The sequence below is a fragment of the Anser brachyrhynchus genome (genome assembly GCF_964034855.1).
Source record: "Anser brachyrhynchus genome assembly, chromosome: 1".
Taxonomy (NCBI): domain Eukaryota; kingdom Metazoa; phylum Chordata; class Aves; order Anseriformes; family Anatidae; genus Anser; species Anser brachyrhynchus.
In genome coordinates, this window is record NC_137694.1 from 45,938,958 (window position 1) to 45,962,489 (window position 23,532).

General features: G+C 35.9%; 1 protein-coding gene across 1 annotated transcript in view; it reads right to left on the reverse strand.

The window, feature by feature from the left end:
- Positions 1–6,478: 6,478 nt before the first annotated feature.
- The window catches only part of SCYL2 (SCY1 like pseudokinase 2), a 38,871-nt gene continuing 21,817 nt past the window's right edge, over positions 6,479–23,532 (reverse strand). Inside the window, exons 9-18 of the mRNA XM_080595907.1 lie at positions 22,646–22,822; positions 19,852–19,974; positions 18,622–18,735; positions 18,015–18,147; positions 16,075–16,193; positions 15,297–15,397; positions 14,550–14,616; positions 14,333–14,422; positions 13,030–13,149; positions 6,479–12,402 (exon numbers count right to left, since the gene is read on the reverse strand). Coding sequence (XP_080452033.1) covers positions 11,749–12,402; positions 13,030–13,149; positions 14,333–14,422; positions 14,550–14,616; positions 15,297–15,397; positions 16,075–16,193; positions 18,015–18,147; positions 18,622–18,735; positions 19,852–19,974; positions 22,646–22,822 — 1,698 coding nt within the window. The 3' untranslated portion in view covers positions 6,479–11,748. The remainder of the gene's footprint in view (positions 12,403–13,029; positions 13,150–14,332; positions 14,423–14,549; positions 14,617–15,296; positions 15,398–16,074; positions 16,194–18,014; positions 18,148–18,621; positions 18,736–19,851; positions 19,975–22,645; positions 22,823–23,532) is intronic.

Sequence of the window (23,532 nt, forward strand, 5' to 3'; positions counted from 1 at the left end):
AACTGTCCATTTCTCACAGCGATTTTCACCTCTGCCCCCTCTTTACACCTTGAAATCCTTCCACTACCTGCAGTTCTGCTGTGCCACAGCAGTGGCCCCTTTTGAAATTTCCTGACCTTTCTCCCAAGACTTAAAGAAAGGGTGTTGCTAACTCCTGCTTTTCTGCAGGGAAGCTGCTAGACAGGAGCAGTGCTGCTTCTCCACTTCCCCCTCCCCAGGCTCACCAGGTGGCAGAACGCCCTGACCCCAAGCAGCTGCTGCTGGATGAGGTGATGGCAACCCCTCGAGACTAACCCCTGTGTGTGTTTCGGAGTGTCAGCTGAGGAACTCTCTTGTCTTCCTTTACAACACCTAATGTGATAGCCCTGCTGGCCCTAGCTGTCATTACAACTAATTTTTTTTTTCCTGATTTAACCCTATACCTTAATTTTCTTTTGCACTTGCAGAGAAATATTTTGCAAAATTAAAACTACTCCTGGCTCCCAGAACTTGTAGTTATAGCTGAAACTAGAGACTCATATTCCCAAAGGCCTCTAGTAAGGCTGTATTAATACTGTATTTTCAAGCCAATATGGACATAAAACCAGCATGCAGACAGCTGCCGCTGAGGGCTCACATGCTATCATTACGTTGGATGCTCAAGAATAAAATGAGTTGTAAGAAAACTTGGACACTGATCAAATACACACACAGGAGATGCGCTGTTCTAGCTATAACTGAAGACATGTGGAATATTCAGGATGGCAGCATCCCCTCAAGAATGCAAGGCATGAAAGCATCTGAGCTAGCAATAAAGATAACTCTCAGCTGTAAGAATAATCTGTACATGTGTAAGGAAATGTACACCTGGAGGCTATCTACTTTGTTAGTTATTTCTTTAGTTGAAAAGCCTAGAAAAGCCATTGTTATGCTACTCCTGCTGTTAAGTCCTCAAAATGTTTGGGGCAAAGCCTGCCATATTTAAGGGGAGAATTTTGTTACTGGTTTCAATGCAGGTTGAATAGCGTACATGTTTCACATGCAGGCACCTTTTAAACAGCATGATTCTGTTTGCTATGGCCCCTGACATAACCTTGCAGGCAGCCACTTCTACTAGTGCTTGTAAAACAGAAAAACTTGAGCTCTTTACAAATATTTAATCATCATAGTCACTCTTGCCATGACCATAAGACCCTAGGAAAGTCGATTCAACCTTTTGGTGTCTCTGCTAAATTAGCATACAACACCCACACTTCACAGGGCATGGTCAACTTTGTAAAATCTGTCTCTCAGATTTTTTGGTATTTTTTCAAGTGTGTGCAATCCTGATGCTTACTTTTTATAAAGTGTAGCAACTTAGGATCTTGAAAATTTCTACTCCTGTAAAAAGCGTTGAAATTGGTTCAAAAGTTATGAGGAGACATGGAGAATGAGACAGAATGATCAAGTGTGCTATGTATTGGTAGGACACAAAGCTAAAAATCACAGTCGGGGCCCCAAGAAATCACAAGATGAAGTTTAGAAAGCATGAGAGCTCTTCTCTAAATGAATTTATTTTGTATTCCTCCCTTCTGAAGTTTCAGGGAGAATTAAAGGCATTCAAAGCTGAAATTGTCAATTCACCTCAGGAGGCAGAGCATTAAACAAGATAAATAACAATCTCGTGCTGAGAGACAGGAGTTGCAATTTCGCACTTCTCCAGAGACCAGGGCACCAACCACAAGGAACAAAAATGCTCTTGTGACTCTTGCTGATGGTCAGCTTCTTCAGCGGAGGAAACTGCAGCAGCCTGAGCTTTCTCCTGAAGCCCATTATTCTCAAAAAAACCACCGACTGAATTTTATGTGAGAGTCTCTTTCAGCCGTATTTCCAACGCAAATCACAACTATAGGCACAGTAAATAAAACCAAAAAAGAGAACACATTTAGACATGTTGTCATGTATTATACAGTGGCTGTGTAATAGGTAAGTGTGAGCGAAGATCATTTCTTTCATCACGTGGCCAAGTCTCAACCCCTCAGAGTCTGAAAGCTAACCTAAGTGATAACACTTCAAATCACAAACGTTGTCACAGCATCTAATTTCTGGAGCCTGCGGCAGCTCCATGCTCCCTGGAACCATAAGATTATCAGGACACATCAGGGTATGAGCTTGGGATTCAGAGGTTAAGATCAGGGTTCGCAGGTGTGTTTCCATGATCCTATTACCTTCTCAGCAGAGTTTCTTCCAGCACTTTGCACATGCAAAACTCCACTCAAAGGACAAGAACTTCTTCTCAAACTTGAAACTCTTGGGTGAAACCATATGTCCCTGTGTATTTCTCCACATTGCCTGGTGAACTGGAGACCCTATTTCTGTTGGCATCCCTAAGAGTCACTGTAACATTGCACAAAAGAAGGGCACTGTAGGAGTTCAGCCTTCGTGGTCTACAGCATCTGATATCAAAGATAAATGGGGTGACCTGCAATCCCACCTTATACAAGGATTTGGTATAAATGATTGAAATGGTCCTTCCTGTTTTGAAACCTATGGCTTTACTATGACTGTACTTTTTCTCCATAAATGAAGATGGATTTAAAGACTTCAGGATTCTGATTTTTATTTAACCATCTACAAGTTCTTTCCTGCCATGTCAAAATGCTTTGTGTTGAGTCAGCCCAAATCAGATGTTCAGATGACGTGTTTATTTCCCTGATGTCTATGGGAAAAAATTGCATTAATTTCAAAGGGTTAAAAAGTCATCTTCAGTTTCTTGTTTTTGCTTCCTGATCAGGTAGCTGATACCAAAAACGTTTTATCACAGTTAGCTGAGAAATAAAAAGAGACTGCTGGCATGCTAGCAGCAAATAATAACAAACAGAAAGTCTTATTTATAGTTTCCCTTACTGGAAACTGCTAAATGAGCAGTAATTTCTTACACCTTACACAGTAGGTGGGGGGGGGAGAGGGGTGAGTTTAAAGCATTTCTGTGTGGAAGGTATCAGGTAAAGGACAGAGCTTCTATATAATTTTAAAAGGCACAAAATTTGAACTCATTTCTGCAGATATACTTAATGCTAGAAAACCTTTTTTTAATTTTCACTTTCATACAAGTAAATATGTTTAGCATGAACTTCAATAGAAGCCCTCCCTAAGGCTAAAAAATAAATTAAACGTTACAGACATAGAGCCAGTTACCACTATGCAAAATGTAGTCAGCTAAATGTGGCTAACTTTGCAAAGTCTTTACTGCTCTCCCAAAAGTGAACAGGTCTAAATGTTAAGAAAGGGTGACAAGATAAAACAACCACAACAACTATTCTATTTCTGTGCATACATAAAAATAAACTACTATAAAAAAGGCTTTTTTTTTTTTACTTTCATAAAGCAAAAATAACTTGTAGCTGGATCAGAATGTGTGTGTGATGCTGCAATTTATTTGAAAGTTACTTAGGTTATAGTGACACCTTATGGCAGTTTTATTATATTTTACAGAACGATTGGAAAGTTAAGATCTACAGCTTGTTAAAGCCTGTCATTATCAGCGAGGAACTGCTTTGATGTTTTTAGAAAGCATTTACCTATAAATTACTGAAAACCTCAAAAACGTCTGGTTTTCCTTTCACTCTCACTGAGGAAATAGCTTTCTAGAGATGCATAGTCTTTGGAATTGTCTTCTCACCATGTTCAACAGGTTATCTATGCCAGTCAGCACATGCATACGCTCTATTAAACATTACCTATGGCAAATACAGGCTGTTACTGAGCTGATTCACCAAATTGTCATGTAGTTCATTGTGTTCCTCTAATCCCAAAGCTGAACTCTTTAAAAGAAAACAGCATGAGAGAAGCTAATGAAAACATTCTCCCCCTTTAAATGTTGTTGAAAACCAAACCTGTCGAATACAAAAATACCCAAACCAGATACTAATTATAAAGAAACACAGTTGATCAAAATCAGAAACTCATCACATCAATTTAAATGCTATATTAGCTTGAAATAATGATCTAAAGAAGAATTATATTAAAGTGAAGAATTTAAAAAAGGACATTTAACAAAGAGTATTTTATAAATACATCAGTTATTTTCTTGGACCCAGCAATTTCAGCAGTCTGGAACACACAGGTAATCAAAATACATAGTCATTTTATTTTTCCTGATCTTCTTGACCTGATTTAGTAATATATAATTGTTCTAAGACAAAACTATTTTTTAGCAAATCTCCCCCAAATTTATCTGATGGTGTGCTAGGACAGATTGTTTAGACAAAAGTTTGCTGCTCTAATTATAGACGTATCTGATAGCCAAAAATGCTGTAGAAACTATTTGAACTTGAGGTTATTTCTGTGACTTCAGCGAAGCACTTACAGCTTTGGTGATGTAGGTAAGCATCTATTTTATCAGCATGACAGATGCAGAAGTTTATTTTCTATTTTTATTTATTTGTATTTTTTGAGTTCTTAAGACACCCGATGGAAAGCAAACTCTCCAAAGTTTTACCTGGTTTACTCTTATAGAGACTTACACTAGCATGAAGCAAACATATACAACAACCCCAGCTTGTGTAGTAACTGACACAAGCAGCTTCCATCTCCAAAGCACTGTGTTCAGGCCAACGATAATGCTTTTATTGATGCTGTGAGGAGTTTTGAATGGAGTTTCTCCTTTGATTATCCTTAATTATTGCAGAACAGTGTAAAAAAGTCTTTTGAATGTTCTGCAAAAGATGCACTGTGAGAAATTCCACTCAAAAGGCAAAACAATGATTAATGCACAAGTAAAAAGGCCAGAACAAAAACCTTCAAGAATTGGTAAGTAGATACAGGCAGGACATAAATCTCTACCATTTCTAATTTTCAAGTTGCTCCACATCCACAACTGGCTTACTTTGCGGTAAAAAACTGTATTAGAACCATAACAACATAGCTCAAAGGCACATGTCATATGCAGGAGGAAATAAAAGTGTTTTTTTTTCTTTTAAAGACCTCTACTGTTAAATCTTAAATTGATGTTTAAAGTACACTGTAAATTATTTGAAAACTATCAAATAACTAGTATTTACTTAGCTGCTCTTGGGTTTGTGCACAGGTAGGATTTTAATTCTGAATTGCAAACTGTATTGCTTTGGGGGGAATGTTTTTACAAAACAGACTGGAATCCCCCTTGTCACACCAAGAGCCAGCCTTCCAATCTACCAAGCAACTGCAGTGGTCTCCAGCTGGTGATGTGAGCACAGTGAGCTTCAGAGATCCAGATCAGAAGCGTACATTTCCACTAGCAATAGCAAAAGAACACCAAGTGAACCATGTCTTTTTGCATAACTCCTGACAAACAGCTCATTTCCTACACCTACGGAGCTGCACTCCTCATGACTGCAAACTTGACAGAGAAACACAGCTCTAATCAATTTTAAATCAGTGTTTATAATCTTAAAGCTCTGGTGTACCACATACACCAAAGGAGGAACTAGAGATATCAAATAAAGGGATGGAGACATAATTAGCTCCCAGTATCAAAGTATTTGACACGAGGAGCAATAAACTGCAAAGTTTTCCATCTTTTCCTGTTTGAAGTCATCAGTGCATTCATGAAAGTATGAAATTATGAATTCTAAGCCACTGCAAACCAACCCAGATAAAACTGGATTTCAGCACTTAAGACTTTCCTGTTCAAGAAAAAGGCAATAGTTATGAACCCCACCAATGCCCAGACCCAGAAACAGAGTGGACAAAGAGAACGTTAGCATGTCAAGGACTCTCAAGTTTGAGATCAGGACCATGGTTTTCATTGCAGGGTACCATCAAGTACATCACTACTGTACTGAAACCTTACTCTCTCATCTACTACCATGGACCGAAAGCTGGCATATGGGAAGGCTGTCCTCCCTTAAGAGATACAGACAGGGTAGGAATGGGGATGCTGTCATCCACAGCAAAAAAACACGAAGAGGGAATTGGAGCTACTTGCTACCTTTCAACTTCTACCTGATCCACACCTTTCTTCCTTTACTCTTCTCTCTCGTATCAGCTCCAGCCAAGGATGATGCTTCTAAGCATCTGATCTTAGATGTCTCATACTTGATCAATTTATGCCATACACAGAACTGAACACTGGCTTCCTTCAAAGCACTGGCAAACTTGTGAGCCTGACAAAGCAGCATATCCTGAAAGCCAGGTTCAGAGCAAGGGCTGGTTTCTGGGAAATAAGTGATGAAAACACAAATTGAGATCACTATGTAGCATCAAAACCCCGGATTTGGGCATGGGCTTAGTGTATTTTCAGAAGTAAAGGCTAACTTTAGAGATATCTAGCCTGTCAGTTTTTCCTAACAACTTTCATTCTTTTGTACAGGAAATATATGATCACATTTCAAGGCAACCACTTGTGGACAGCAACCACGATAAGAAATAAACTCAAAATTACATTGTATAAACTATGTTTCAAACAAAATATAAAGTGAAAGTTTTCCACACAAGTTATTATTTTATAGAAATTGAAAATAATCATCCAACACCAAAATATGAAAAGTTCTTTTATTTCTATAGGCAACCTCATTCACAGTACAAAGTGATATGAATTTCTCAAAACTGTCACTGTACCTTTTACATTTTTTTTAAGTAACTGATTTAAAAGTTGATACAAGAATAAATTTGTTTCTGAAGAGCTGTCCATTAAGTTGGAGATACACTAATGCCATGCTATGACAGTTCTAATTATGAATCACAGCTGACACTACAGTAACACCACTTTATACATGAGAATTTTCATGTTTTACAATCAAAACATAGAATTGCCACTAGTACAGAGACTGTACAATTAGACAAAAACAAATATTAAATATTTTGCACAAGGCCTGAGTTCACTATAACACATTTTGATTTACAACTTCATCTCAGAAATCTGTACAGCAGTTAGAACTGTTTCAGAGAACTTAAAGACAATACAACTTCAGGGGCTTGCTTATATGTTCAGTTGATACAGGTGTGAGGCCTGGAAGGCAAGAGGATTTGGTGTATGAATCCCAGGTTTTACTGCCCTGTGTACTTTCCTTGTACAGCAGTCAAAACCTAGTGGAAAGATAGGTACGAAGCAGGACCTCACTTGAAAATCAGCTAAATCATCTGAAATTCTCCAGATAGTTTTCCTCACAGCTATTTCAGAATAAAAGTTCACAATGAGTATATAAAATGCAGCATTTCTCTTAACAAAGAACAAAAAAGGGTCACATATACAACAGGATATTTCTGTATTCCCCTTCCCTACATTTCTTTAATTGGAAATGGCACAAATCAGTGATATCACTCCCCCCCATAAAAAACTCATCAAAAAACAAAAACCACTGCAGAGTCCAAAAATTCTGTCTATAATGAGAGACCCAGTTTTCATAAACTTACCTTTTAAAAACCATACTCTTTTGCTCAAGTCATGTAGATGTAAGTGGACTAAACAATATGAATTTATAATACTTAACAGAAGTATCATATAATTGCTTGCCTGTATGGAAGTCTTGTGGGATTTGATTTAAATCTAACTTCTCATTTAATCTTTGCTCTCACGGTGCAATAGAGCTTCAAAATCTGTAATCCTGCAGTCCAAATACACACCTACCTACCTACAGACATATACACAACAGGGATTACAGTAAAAAAAGAATTTTTTCTAACTTTAGGAGGCCACTGGGATATTTCTGGAAGTTCCAAATCAATCTGAAAGAGATATTGCTAACAAAGCTTTACAGGAAAGAAATGTTTTAAATAATAAGGCTCGAAACATTGCGCACCCATGCATTCAAAAATTCAGCATTCTACTTGGGAGTACTCAACATCTGGGTAGACCTCTAAGGACACAACTTCCCTAAGCCATTTCTAATTCACATCACTACTGAGAGAAGCAGACATACAATCTTCATTAAAACAAACTAGGACACTCTACCCATGTTCCCAGTAAAATTTCTCTTCGTCTCCCAGATAGTTGGTGGACTCCATTACCTTTCAAAAGACTGGTACTGCTGTCCTCTTTACATATGCAGGTTCCACAGGCTGTTTTCTGCCTGATCCATACCATTTGTACGAAAAGAAACAGAAAACCTGCTCCTTCCTCCATCCTTGAAATGACACTCATAGCATTTCACTCCCATTTCTCTCCTCTTGAGAAAGGCAGGCCTACAGGCTTTTAAGCTACTCAGTTAAGTCAATAGTTTCAAGGTTCCTCTCCAACAGCCCCAGCAGAACAGGTTTTTGAAGCCTCTTTAGTACAATCCTTGCATCTACAGGATTAGTTTTCTAAGACTGGGTTTTCATAGAATGCTTCAGAGACTTTTAAACTTAAAAAAAAAATACAAAAACAGTGAGCTAACAATTCTAATACGGAAAAGACTGTCTTGCTTGGTACAAGAGTATTCATTTAGCATACAACAGAACAGCCAAAGCACCATTAATGCTTATGCTTAAAATGTGCAGATATTTCCACTTCTTCTCTTTGCATTTCTCCTTTTGTAGTAAATAGATAAATCAATTAAAGAACAGGAACTTACTCCCCTCTCCTCTTTGCTCCTCTTTTACAAATGAGCAGAAAGTGAACCAGGTGAGCTGGGCATGCACAGTGGATGTGCAGGGTGAAGGGCTGTAGTATGATGATATAACCTGCCACGTTTCCATATATTATTATTCCTTTAAATTAGGTTGAATATACAGTGCTGAAATTTTATGTAACTTAAATTTGTCAAAGCATTATAATAAATATGCATTTTATATCAGCTTACTATTTCTGTAACACAATTTGCAATTTCTTCATCATATACCATTTCAAACTTCTTTTTAAAAAAATAAGGTTAGATAGTCCCCTCTACTTCAGGCCAAACTAGATGTAACTGCTTTCCATCCAAGTCCAGAAATAGAAGGCCCCCGGAAGGCCCACAATTTATAACATAGTCCCTTCCTCCTACTCTTACCCAAACAATGAACTGGATCTGAAGTACGGCTGTTGCTTTCAGACAGAGGTGTTCACTTTGGCCACAACATGAGACTTTCAGCTTCAGAGCCACAGAATGATGACATGCAAGGGGAAAGATGATCTGGACAAGGCTTCCTAGAGAAAAGCTATTGTAGCAGGCACTAAGTGGCATACGGCCTTGGTGACTTACTTCTTGCAACTGCTCTTCTCTCTAAGTTAAGCAGAAATAATTGGAGAAGTTCACAAATATATAGCTTCCTGACACACTAAATAGGAAGTACCTGCATGGAAGAGGGATGCAACCCTCTGATTTTAACTGAAATTACTTTTCCTTTTGTATTTTTAAATAACTGAAAAGAAAAACTGCTATTGTTTTCATAAGCTCCCTTTTCAGTTTTTTTTGTAGCTATTCTTCTACTCTGATCATTCTGAAAATTGTGACAGAAATCAAAACTATGTTCTGAAATACAAAAACATTTCATATTACTTGAGCAAGATAAAAATATTATTCCAACACATTAGCACTGCATGGAAGAATTTCTCTTACTTTTAACTTGTACATTTTTTTGGCTTTTTTACAAAATATATTCTCCAGCAGCCCATGCCAAAAGTACATGCCCCAAACCCCGGAGTTTAGGAGTCTAGTATACAAAATTTTATCACAATCTGATCAAATTTTTTCAGTTAACTTTCCCTCCATAGCTGCTTTCCCTCCATAACTTAAACCTAAATCCAGTTCTGAAAGCTTCTCACAAAAGAAGGATCAGGTACTGAAAACCCAAGTCATGACACTGATGTGTAAGACTGCCTTTACCATAGATATGTTAATGTAATATATTGTAGAGTCCAGAGAGATGTTATTTTTGATATAACCTTATTTTCTCAATAATTTAGAGGAATACAGATTCAAGTAATTCTTCAAAGTGTTGCCTTAAGATACCCTATGAAAATGTAGCTTTCTAAAGTTGACATAAAAGAAGACATTAGTGTGATTGAGAGTATAGAGTACTAGTGACTGTAAATGAACTTAAATAGTTTAACAGTTCTAGTATCGTAGTTAAGTTTACACAGATATTTTAACATAACCTAGATGTTTACCATGAATATTAACAGCACATAAGCATCACAATGTGTTAGGCATTGTTTTCTAAACCACAATTTCACTGGTCCCAGGTATTTTAAAATAATAGGACTAAGGCAGCAGCTATAATACATAAACAATTCTTTAAGAAATATGCTTAATGCTATTACCGCTTAGAACTGTGGAAATATACCAAAATACAAGTCACATTTACAGCATAAGGCCCTTTGGTTTCTTAAGCAGCAAATGAAAGAACGATTTCTTCAGTGAAAGGCTTTGAAAAATAAAGCATGTAGGCTTTCCATAAAAAAAGGTAACTAGTTCTTTCCTTCTCAAAATAGCCAGCTAGGGTCTCCGAAATATTACATAAGAAAGTTCCTGAAATTCCTAGGAAAGAAGAAATTAAAACCCAACAGTAGTATCTGACAGAGCAGAGATTCTATCATGGGCAAGCTGAACATCAGCCTTCTGGGAAGTAGAAGAAACTACTGCTTCATTTTCTGGAGAACTTTATTAAATTTGGAATAATACAATAAAAGGGATCTGAAATACCTGTGTATTTACCGTATATTCTAGAGCTTACAAATCTGTATTTGAGAACTCACTTCATAGTCATCTATCCTTCATAAGGACTTAAATTAAAACAAAATTAAAATATAATAGTTTATTCTAGGCAAGGCAATTTATGGCAGTCTGCTTTTTCACAAAACCATGTGAAACTTCTACCAGGCAGCCCTTTCTCGTCTTCCCAACAGAGCCCAAAACAACTAATCCAAGATATTTCTGTGTAACCAAACCAACTGTAAGAAGCTGGGGCAGTCAACACTTGAATTTTACAGACTTCTTTTTCTGGGAGGTTCCATAATAAGTCATATTCTTCTTCTTCACACCAGTTAGAAGCAGTATCAAGGTAACCAAAACACTGAAATGTATAGTAAACACGACCAAGTCACCACACGCATTTTAAAATCCCACTTAAGTGGTATGTGGCTTTTGCTATGGGTTTGGTAACAAGGATCTGACATTGTAAAACAGGTTGTCAATTGGAGCGAAGTTCTTCCTCTATTCCAAACTTGGACAAAATTTTATAACCACTCAATCTTGCAGTTTACTACCTCATCAATCATCTCACCAGAGAAGAAAGGCAAAATATTCTTTCTTAGCCTCTTTCACAGTTATCAGTTAGAGATATTACTATATAGCATGGCTAACAAAGCATTCTGAGGTAACATAAGAATGTACTTTCTGCAAACTGTCATAATAGCGCATAATGACAGCTAGTGTGAAATTCAGGTGACAACTTATCAAAAAAAAGTTGAATTTAGCAGACACCAAAAAAAAAATGATCCACAGGACAGGATAGCACTAAGTTGTATTTGCTAGTGTTATTACCCCCTAAGCATTTCTGTTTAAGAAACACAGTTTTGTATAAATCCAGGAGTTGATTGAATACACTTCTAAATATATTTGAAATTTTAGCTCCTTCTTTTTCAATTCAATACATGCATCCTACCTTCAGTGCTCTGAAGTTGGGTAAAGAGATGGGAATCTTTAGTACATAAGATGGCTGTGCACTTACGCAATTCCACTGCATTACCAGGTGAATGCAAGAATTAGTCTTTTTTCCAGTGCAGAATTCTACTTTGGTGGGTGGAAAGTTTCCCCAAGCCATGCTTTTACTAATCAAAAAAAGATGTTAATCAGCTTACCCATGATTCAAATTTTATCAATCTTTGAAAGAAGAAAACAAAACATTTTACCCAAAAAGATCTTTTAAGTCATTGCTAGCTGAGCTGCTGTTTGTCATCGTGTTTGCTGGTTGTGCAAAGTTCTGAGGAGCAAAGAAAGGATTACCCTGTATACCAAAGCCAGGCTGTCCTATCATGTTCATCTGAGGTCCCATGACTGAACTGCTCACACTTGGGGACCCTTGTGGGGGTACAAACTGATTAACCCACTGGTTTGACTTCTGTTGAGCCAACTGTTTCATGCTAACTTTGGGTTTTTGAGGACCAAAAAGATTATCTAAAGCAGACATATCTGGGGGTCTGTTTTGTTGTGTCAGTGGAGAGATTGCAGATGCAGCACTCATAGGACTGTAATTTGGCATATTGGCAGTTGGTACAATGTTCATCTTGGTTGTTCCTGTTGCACTTGGACCACTGAAGAAATTCTGAGTAGTGGGACCACTTCCCATACTGAATCCAGCAGTCTGAAAACCCATAGTAGTATTCAGTCCATTTGTTGTTACATTTCTCTTTGTGCTGTCAACAGGTGATGAAAATCCCATTCCAACACCCATAGAAGGGACAGACGAGAAGCTGTTTGAAGATGCCACTATAGCTTTGTTGATGGAATGGCTAGTCAGAGATGACATATTATCTATCAGTGTATCTGTCAAGTCTTTTGTCTGCAAAATATATAAAATGTAGTTAATATATAAAATGTAGTTAAATGCTTTTCCTGTATATGCACACTAGTAACAGTAGTTATCACTGCTCCCGCGGAAGTGGCATTCATTTTTCAGAAACTCTAATTTATTGCATGGAATTGGGCATCAGATGTAATTATATATAAGTGGAATTAGGTTATTTTCATTCTTTGCTACTTGGAACTAATTGTTTTGCAGTTTTTCTTTGACAACGAGGACTTTACATCAAGTACTACTTGGTATATACCAAGCACAATCTGCTTGCAAGCCCCCCATTCCTAACTCCAAGACCTTTGTGTATTTAGATAATAAAAAGCCTTCAGAGCAATTTTTTTCTTTTTTTTTTCTTTCCCCTATATGCTTTTCCCATATCTAAACAACGGTCTTCAATGCCTTTAGAAACTGCTACAATTTTAGAAGTGGGAAATATTGCTAACGATACAAATGGAAGGGAGGTCAAAATTTAGTTTTTCTCAACTGTACCATTGTAGTACCAGTTGGAACAAAGATGATTCACAGGACAAAAATGCTAAATACATACAGTAGTTGAAAGAAAAAAGCATCACGGCTCCAATGGAAACAGTACAATACTTTGCTGTATCTCACCTGCTTCACTGAAGGTGTTATTGCAGTTGCTTGTGGCTTAAGAGGTGGTTGGCTTTTCAGTTTCTGTGCCTGTTCTTGTTCTTTAGCTAACTTTTGCTTCTCTTCAAGTGTAAGTGATGCCTTGAAAAGGGAAATTACTAACACTAAGTTGGACAGTATGGTTATTTATTGTTATTTTTATTTTATAAATAGCACTGTCAATTCAACAATATGTGGTAGAACAGAAAATATTACTTATATAAAACAAAGTGGATAAGCACAAAATCTCTTACTATAGATTGCTAAAAAGTACTTAAATACAATATTAAAAGCACCATAACGAGAAATTCTGGGCAGATCTGAAATAAAAAGGTATCACAACAAAATCATTTTAGCTTTGACTTCTTAATATTGGGCATAAGATAAAGTCTTCCCAGTTTTTGAGTTCATGTAAGTATCTGCTGGTACTCGATACAGAACTACAACCAACAGTGGAATTGAAAGGGAATTTTATTTTAAGATTGCTTAGGAAACCTTTCAGGATTTTAACTCTTCTTAATGAGGGATAAAATCATAAAAATCACACAATCGCAGAATGGTTGAGGTTGGAAAGGACCTTTAGAGGTCATCTGGTCCAACCTCCCCGCTCAAACAGGGACACTCCCCCTCCACCTAAAATTAGGGAAAGGCTTCAGGTAATTAGAAATAGAAACGATAAAACATAATCTAGGAAGGCATTTAAATAATTAATAGCCATGAAAATAATTTTATAATTGAGTATTAACTGCAAGCATAAGCTATGTCATGTCATGCTTTTTCTTTGTTTCCTGTACTGAACCATAATTTCACATATCCTAAACATAACATTAACAATCCTTAACATATTGACTGTTCTTTTTCACATAACTTTGAATTTGTGCACTAGAAATTAGTGTTGGTTACTACATGAAAATCTATTTTTGATCCTCATCTCCATTCGTGATTTTATAAAAAAAGTTGCCTGATCTACTGAAGCTTTAGTTTTACTAATATCTGTAAGGAGGAAGAAAGTGATGAAAAATTTATAATCTTAATTTGCCTACTTTGTGCAGAGCTATTTTTAAGGCAAGACTTCCACAGAAATTCAAGGATGTGATTTGAACATTTTTCAGTACACTTTCACATGTGAGTAGGCATTGCACTGTATAATACAGGAACAGTTTTTCTTTTAAAGCTTTAAATATGGTAAATATTTACACATACTCATTTTATGCAACCATACCAAACTTGTAGTAGACAGACACATATAAGAGAATTCCAGAACAACAACAAAAAAAAAACATACCTTTTTCTGTTTTGATGATAACTCATTGTCTTTACTGTCAGGTCCACTAGTTAGAAGGTCCGTTCCAGTATTATTGAATACCTTGTCAATCTATTTAAGATCAAACAAACAAAATTAAGTTATGTGAAATGCTACAATTTAAGATAATGTAAATATTGACTTATTTTAAATTTTAAATTTCTATATCTAAGTAATGCAATGAAATACTGACTCTTACCTGATTACTTGTACTACTAGATCTTGCCTCTTCGGACACATTCATTTGATTAGCTATATCCAAAGATCTATACAATATCATAAAAAGATAGCTTTACAGTCACATCCACAACACTAAATCAGCAGCATAGAAAATTCTTCTGCATTTAAATAACATATAAAAAGTGCTACAACAGCACTGCCATATTTAGAATGCTTACAAGAGACTGGAAAATTATAATATTCTAATTTGTAAAGGTTTCCTAACAATCGTTTCACGTGGTTTTTAGTTCCTCCCTTTGAATGAGGTGACACAGACTTTGGGTAGCTCAAGTTAATTTGACTCAGAAACTTCAATAGTTCAAAATATTCAAATACTGCTGCCTTCTACCACTGCCACTATGTTTATGTTTCTCCAGTGTGGCTTGTGTTCTCAACAACTACAGAAAAGCAACTATCCTTGGCATATACATGTAAGGCAGAACTGTACTAGTGGAGCTGAGTATGAACTATAATAAACTGTGACTGAACAACATAAGGGTAAAGGATTTTACTTTATAAAACCACTTATATCAAAATAACACTATCATTCTAGGACTAATACATCTTTGCTAACAATTGCGCTTATTTGAGGTAATTCTCAACCACTGAACTAAGAATTACCTAGATTTTTATTGGTATGGCTAGTTTTCTCATATTTGCTAAAAAAGAAATTTCTGCTTACTTAGTTCATCTCTAATACACATGCACTTAATACACATGCACTTACTTCTGTTGCTCTTGCATGACATGAAGTTGCTCAAGTTTTGTTTTATGCTCTGCTTCCAATCTATTAAGCATATCTCTTATAACACAAATAAAAGAATTGAACTGTAAAAGAAACATACAAGAAGTTTGGATTTTGCAGTGACAGAATTCAGACGTGTAACTTAAAAGGCAGTATCTCATAAAACTTACAGTATATGATGTGAGATAAACTACAGGCTTTTAAATTATTTATAACCCAGTTTCAATACCTTGTGTTAGATACTCAACTACAAGTGGAGTGTATACTGAAACAGTGAAAACAATATACTACTGAAAAAAACAGAAGTGAGATAACTCAGACAAAAAGCACAGTTGAATGCTACCAGATACGTTTCCCCTCCCCCAGAAAAATCCTATTAGGTATTCCATTTCTTAGTTATTTCATAGGAACACTGCTAAACTTTTATATTATCTGCAACATTTACATACAAAACTAAATGAAGAAACATTAAGATTGCACTTTAACTTTTAATCTGAATTATAATTATGCTAGTTGTTAACTGCTTTTTCAGGATATTTGGAAGGTGACAGTATTCACTTTGAAGTTTTATACTAGATCAGTTATCTCCACTGAGAAAATAACAAAGTTAAGCATGCAAATACAGTAATATTGGAAGCATTTGTATTACTTTAAAAAAAAGAGACAAACAGCAATATGGTTTTTTTCCCTGTGACAACAGTTTAAATATATTCTCTGCAAATTTATCAAGTAAAAGGATGCAGAACATTTTTGTTCCTACCTGATTGAGATTAAGATTGTTCTCAATACTAAGAGGAATCAGATGCGGCAATACTTTTCCTGCAAGTTGTTCTTTGGTAATTCCCAATTTCTTATGAGTAAATGTGCATTTGTAAATACCTGACATACAATATCAAAATAGCAAAATTGTTAAGTTTAGAAAATAAAGTGAACAAACTCCAAGTTGCACTCTCCGTATATTGATCACCCGAGTGAGTACATATTGTTTCTTTGAAAATAAGAAACAAGTACTCATCCACAATATAAACACATTACAGTAAGATGTTTTGCTAACATTCAGAACAAGAGAAGACCCAAAGTAATACTTGGCAGCTATGAAACCTGGTATTACTAGTCAATGTATTGTTCAGGTCAATTATCTAAGAATATCTACCTTTGAAGAGATCACCATGAGCAAATGAGTTACCACTAACTGACAAATTGCCAAAAGAAACTAACCTGCATTAACTAAGGAAGTGTTCTTGCCTAGCAGGACAAGTGACTAGGAGTAATTATTATGCTGCTGTAACTAACAGTGACTGCATTTTACAAAGACTCTTCTTACCTAGAAGTTTGGGTCTGTGTTATACATAGGATCAGAAATCATGGGACATGTTTTATTTGTTGTGTAATCACTGAAAAAGAAACAGTGACAGGCACAAGGGATACAGCGTTAAGCGTACCGGTTCTATACAGCTTCTGAGAGGATTCCTGTGTGCTTAAATAGTTCATTTCTGGTGGCAAACACTGAACGTACTGGCACAGAAAGTGCTTCATCTGCTATGGTTTGTATTAGAACATAGTGGTTAGCTGGCTAAAGAGGATACCACACACAAGATGCAAAGTATTATTATTCCAAAAAAAGGGGAACCCTAGTATAATGAATTGATTTCAACCCATCATTTCCAAACGGCGTTTCGCTTATCCACTGTATCCAAGTAGAATTCCAGAATACAACTGAGGTAAAAGATACACTTTCCCTCATTCTTAGATAGCAAATGCAAGCCAAAGAATCAGGGATTAAGGAAGAGAGGGCAGCTAAAATTACTACAGATAGATGCCCTCTTGCTGATTTTGAGCATGTTAAAATAGTTTTGCCGTCACATATTTGTTACTGTGATGTTACAGCTTAGCGAGGATTGCTGTCTGTATGATTCAACTGTTGCAAATGGTCTTCTGTCTACCACTTTGCTAACAGTAAGATAAATGGTCACTGTCCTCCACACCTGGCCACACAGTCACCTCTTTCTTGGCAGTGACTCTGGTCAACTGGTCTCTGCAAGCCCATTCAGGCTGTTAAAATCATACAACCTAAGTTAGCCAAGCACCAGAGCGGTACCAGAAAAGCACAACTGGGAGTGAGGTCTCCCCCTCTAGAAGTAATAAGCCATGCCAGGTTTTGTTAGCTGTTTTGTGAAACCTCACCCAGACTACATTCCATTTCAGTGCAAAGGCACTGTACGTTTGCTTAAAACTCCAACAAAATAAGTCTAACAAAACCAGCAGTGAAGAGCAATATATCTGTACAGACAATGATTTATAGCACCTGACACACGAGAGTGGTAAGAAAACCCAATAATTACACCTTAAAAGCTCCAGCAAGGTGCTCAGCATCTGAAGAAGGAAAGATTATCTACTCTTCTCAAGAAAAGAAGCTCTGTTGGCCATGAAAGTGTCACAGCTTAAGAACTGCAAAGAACACTCAGAACTACGTTGGGCCTTGAAGTCTACAAATATATATACTAGTGATACTCTAGTGATATACTAGAAGTACCAACAATACATAAAGTAACTGAATTGAGACATACTTAAGAAACAGAAACAAAGTTTTTAATAGATGTTTTTAGCAACACGCTATGTAAAGATCATCAATGATTACAAAGAATCTCTGAAATTCACAACATCAAAAGAATAAAAGAGAAAGTTGAAAATATTAATTACCTAGAATTCCCATTAGCACTGCAGGTTCCTTGGATGGAATTTGTTGTAGAAAAGGTAGAATATCATCAAGCACAAACCATTTATCTAAGTACTCCAAAATCTTCCCTAGGCAGACTAGTGAGTTTACCCGGACCTACGAAGTACGGTAACAAAATTTTAAACAAAATCTTAACTGTATTTTGCCTAAGAACACACAAAACTCAGAAGAAAGGCATTTCTGAAACTACAACCTTCAGATCTGAAATTTCAAGACAATTTAAAGCAAACTTTTGTGTTATGAAAGGAAAATATACAATTGCATATTGCTCACAAAAAATTTAGCTTTTCTACAAGAGAAACACTGTTAACATATAATACTCTGGAACACACTTTACCAATAGTTACAGTATTGTTAACAACAGTTGGCAGTTGCCAACAACACTTTAAAAATTGTTAAAGTAAACAAAAAAGTAAACTATTTTGAAAAAAAGTAAAAAAATCAAAGAAGAAATTTGGGCACATTGATGAGCTTTCATTTGAAAACACAACAGCAGAAAGAAACAATGTAATTAACACTAATGACATTTTCTGAGGACTGAGAAATAGGTAAAATTATTAGAATACTTACAGCAAGAGAAGAAGTTTGCAAACATGCATTTTTAATTCTTGGAATTAATGAATTTTTCATTGATGGGTAATCTATTAAATTGGCAAACGTGGGAATTATGTTTAGGCAAAGCTCCTATAAAAAATATTTCACATAAGTTTAAAGAGAAAGATGCCTGTTTATTATAAAATTAGTACTAATATTACTCAAGGTCAAAATTAGTTTAAAATGTCATCTCAAGCTTTCCTCTTAAGGAAATATTCATCATGTTCAGCTATGCAGACTCACTTAAAAATATCTAGAATGATAAAACAATGACACAGATAGAACTTGGAAAAATGTATTTGAAAGAGCATTCATAAATTTGTAATAAAATACATAGATAACAAGAATATCTTGCATTACACAAAGCACCTTTACAAGAACCACAACTTATATTACGAGGGTCATCAAAATGTAACGTTTTTCTACAAATGTCAAGCAAATTTGAGCGCTATCAATAATGCTCTGCAGCAATATGATAGCAGATTGAATTATAAAAGAGCATATTTAACATACTTAAGAAACAAAGAAAAAAATTACCCAATTTCAGCCCAATCTCAAAAAATAAGAGAGACAGCAATATTAGGTATAGGTTGCAAGTAAATACCTGAATAACTGAACTGCTACTGCAGATAAATCTCAAGCCAAGTATGTAGAAACAAAAACTTCTCTCCGTAATACTGCAAAGGCTTTGCAAGGGTAAGAGTCACATCTGTTTATCCAAGTCCTTCTTTAATTAATATTGTGTTTATCTCCCCCCTCCCACTCCTGAATACCTTTGGCTAAATGGAAGTTAATTCCAGTGGAAGTTAATCCACTTCTAGTGGAAAATTCCATTTTCAAAAACAACAAAAACACCTTAGAAGTGTATAGAAAGCATAAAGAGAAAGATTAAAATGCAGATGTGTAAAAATGTCACCAGAAGTTAGTTGTACTAACATGATTTTACAGCAAAGCAGATCTTCCACGTTAACTGTCAACACAGATGTTCATATCAGTGGGACCGCAGAGTAAGGCACCTATCACTAACTGGTAAGAGCATGCATGCATGCACAGTTTCTGCAGCACAGGTAATGTGTCATAAAAGGTACATCCTACTTTTTGCTATGGTACCTAGTTAGAATCCAGGATAAGAGCATTAGAACAACAGTTAAGTGGTTACTCCATGTGAAATCAGGCAGTTTTAAATAAAGGTGGCAATTGCTATACCTGGATCTGAATTGAAGGTGCTTCCAAGGCTCTATAAACCATTGGTAGAACACTGTTCTTTATTTCGTCGGGTGGAGTTTTGGTTAGAAGCAAGTCCATTTTTTGCAGGAAGATCAGTAAGATCTATGAAAAGAAGGACAGTTCAGAAGCCAAAAGTTTTAACTCCAGAAACGTATACTTACAATTTAAAGTATATTGCATCTATTATTAAAAGTTCAGAAGTTTTCTTGTAACTCAGTAAATGGTATCACTTACCATGTTGCTTGCCTGAAGGCATGGAAAACAAAAAACACTTTGACATATTATTGCATTTTATGAACAGCAAATACAAATCAAACAAAGTGTCTTCTAGACTTATATTTCTGAAATAAGTAGCCATAATGACTGAGGAGGGCGTTCTTGTTTCTATTTACAACATGGTCTTTTGTTAAAATCAACCCACAGAAATTCTTCACACACATCACTACTGAAAAATCTAAAGACCCCCAAAAACATGGATCAAATGCTGTCTTCAACGCATCTAATCACAACTCCACCTGTAAAAACCACATTCCATGCGAATCTGAAATCAAAACTGGGAACAGGTGAAACGAATTATTACAGCTACCACATGGACATAAAATAGCTTTATTCCATTTCATGTTGGTATTGTATATCATAAAATGGAAAAAAAAAAAAGCTGAAAAAACTCACATCTAGTTTGACTAAAAAGCAAAACTAGAATGGCACGTTCACAAAGTGGGATTCATCTTGCTTAGGCTTAGCCATCCAAAAGTTAGCTGCTAGTCTTATTCATCCAGACTTGGTCTCCAATACAGAGAGCTTTGCAACTCATTTCAAGGTAACCATCTGAAATAGGTGAGACAACCTCCTACTGCTGACTGGCTTCCCATTGATATCTAGGCTCCTTATAGAAAGTGGGTTGTAGTGCATGGATAAATTGTGGTAAGTGATATCATGTTCATAATAAAAAGCCAGGTATTTCACAGGAGAAAGTGATTTCAATTTTTTAAGTCTAAAAATATGTAGCTATCAGTGCTTGAAGGTCAAATAAACAGAAGCATCAGAAAGTAAAAATACAAGTGTACTAGGATGTTAATTTATAGCACTCCAGTTATTCCACACTAACTCCAAGAGCGTGATATGAACAAACAGTTTAATTAATTATTCAATGGTAATACTATAAATTGCATCATATGAAGACACTGTGAACACTGGATAACAATTTCATACTGAAATGCAGTAGCCTCCCAAGATACATTTGCTTCAAACTCAAGTGTTCTGCAAAAGCCAAGCAACAAGCTTCAAACAGATCTAAAACATCCTGAGAGGGTGTTTGGAAGAAACACTTACAGACCCTCCCCATTAGTTTAAAAAAAAAAAAAACAAAAAACAACAACACAGGAACTCTAAGTTTGTGCCTTGCACAGACACGATGTTGCCAATCAGACCTGGAATTCTGTTCTCTGGGACCACAAACTTTTTTTTTGCCCCAAATTCATGGTATATTGACTTTGAAAACCTGTCGTAGTCGTCTTAGAAAAACTTTCTCAAACTTTAAAGTCCATAGAAATAAAAGTGAAATGAGTCATCTAGTACACAGTGCACATTAAAAATATCAATGTATAAAAATAAAACCCATTGTGCTCCAGATATAACCTTGAGACAAACTTTTTGCAGAGAGGATGCCTCACATATCTGACGTTAAAGGTAGAAAAACACAATGTAATCTTTTAGGATGAAACAGTAGAAATGAAACATTTATTAGCTTCCTGTCAATTAGACATTTAGTTTTTTCAAGACAAAACAAAAAAACACAATGTACCAAAGAAAAAGGACACTAAGAAATTCTAATTTTCTGAGCTATTCTGAGGTAATACAGCTGTACCCTTTCTCCCCTCCCCAGAATAATGGGAGTTCTCCAATGTGGTTTTCACAGAAATAAAACATCTACTTGTTCATTCCTATGTTTAAAGCCTTTTAGTGCTTTGCAGAGAAATAACAGCAGCCAGCATTAAAGCAAGGTGAGCTAGAAGGAATGCATAGCTACCTCTTATCTGTTGAGGTGTGATGCCTAATATAGCAACAAAATTCTCAAAAATCGTCATACATAGAGTTGAAAAAAGGATGCAAATCTTCTGCTCCTTTACAGTAATTATAACTTACTACTTTTATGCATATAAACAATAATTAAAAAATATATTTTACTTGCACTGTCGCAGTACATTTGTCGAGTAAGATGGAAAAAGTTTGCAAATCTGTGCACAGCCCCCAAATAAATGATTTATTATCATAAGTAAACAGCAGTTTTAAGAGAGTTTAAGAGAGCGTCAAAGTTTGAACTTTTCCACCCCAAGATTCCAGTGTTAAAGATCCAGACACGAGCAAAAAAAACATAGGTTCAGTTACCAGCAGAATATGTGCAAATATTGTACTGTACAACATGGTGGAGATCAGCCATAATAGTGATATAATGATTTAAAATATACCTTCTACAACCAACTGAAGGTAAGAGTTGAGTAGAAAACTGAATGTTTCCTTTATACTAATCTAATCTCATGTATAAATGCAAATATACCTTCAGAAAACCCAAATAAAAAGGCAGGAGCAAAGGTAAATTTTCTGAAAAAATCTGTTTTGTATGAATCAAGGCTGACTGTCTGGACAATTACAGAGCAGGTTGGGCAACCTGTGTGAAGGTAAGAGAAGAGAACTAGAACAGTCATTTTTCAGAGAAGAAGCACTGAAGAGAAAATCTGTAATCTGAACCGTAATCGAAACAACTGTAACATACCTGGATTGGTTCTTGCTGCTTAAAAACAGGACCAAGATCAGGCAGAATGAGCCTGATATATTCCTCTTTGGTGCATTCCTCAGCAATTAGTAGAACATTGGGCAAAACAAAGGGTACCATATCAGGATTCACAAACTCAGAGGTTAAGCAAGGCAAAATTCGCTGAATTATAACACGCTGAGAGATAAAAACAATCATACATCAAGTTATAACATGCTGCTATTGTGCCATTTCAACAGCTTTTGTATTAACCTGATATTAATCCCCCCCCAACTCCCAAAAAGACAATTTTCAATTTTGAAAATATTTTCACAGTATAGTTAAGCTAATTTAAACTGTGCTACTTTCATTACTTTTCTGTTTGCACTCAAGACACAATTGGAGACTACAACCTATGAAGGACAATAAAAAGCTATTAAACGTACAGAAAACAGGACTTTAAATCACTTATATGAATTATGAAAACTCATTCTACATACTTGGTTTAGAAAAAAAATAAAAACTTTTACCACCAGAAGATTTATATATCAGTTTTTCACTACCCCATCACTCACTTTTTTCTGAACATACGAAGCTACTATACTGCCCCATAGACTCCAAGTACATTCCCACTACAAGCAGGATTCAGCTGACAAAATACAGACAATTACAATGTGGAGGTCTACTGCAGAGTTAGGCAAGCTTAAATGCTTTTAAAATCAATAAAGAGAAATACGCAGCTCAAGGGCACAGTCCCTCTCCATAATTTGTTTTTAAGACAGAAAAAAAGTGAATGCACTAAAGACAATGTGGTTATCTTATCTACGCCCTATCTATGCCCAAATTCAAAATGTCAACAATTTTTGATCAAAGGGAAAAGCTAAATTAAAAAGAAGATAGCATTAAAT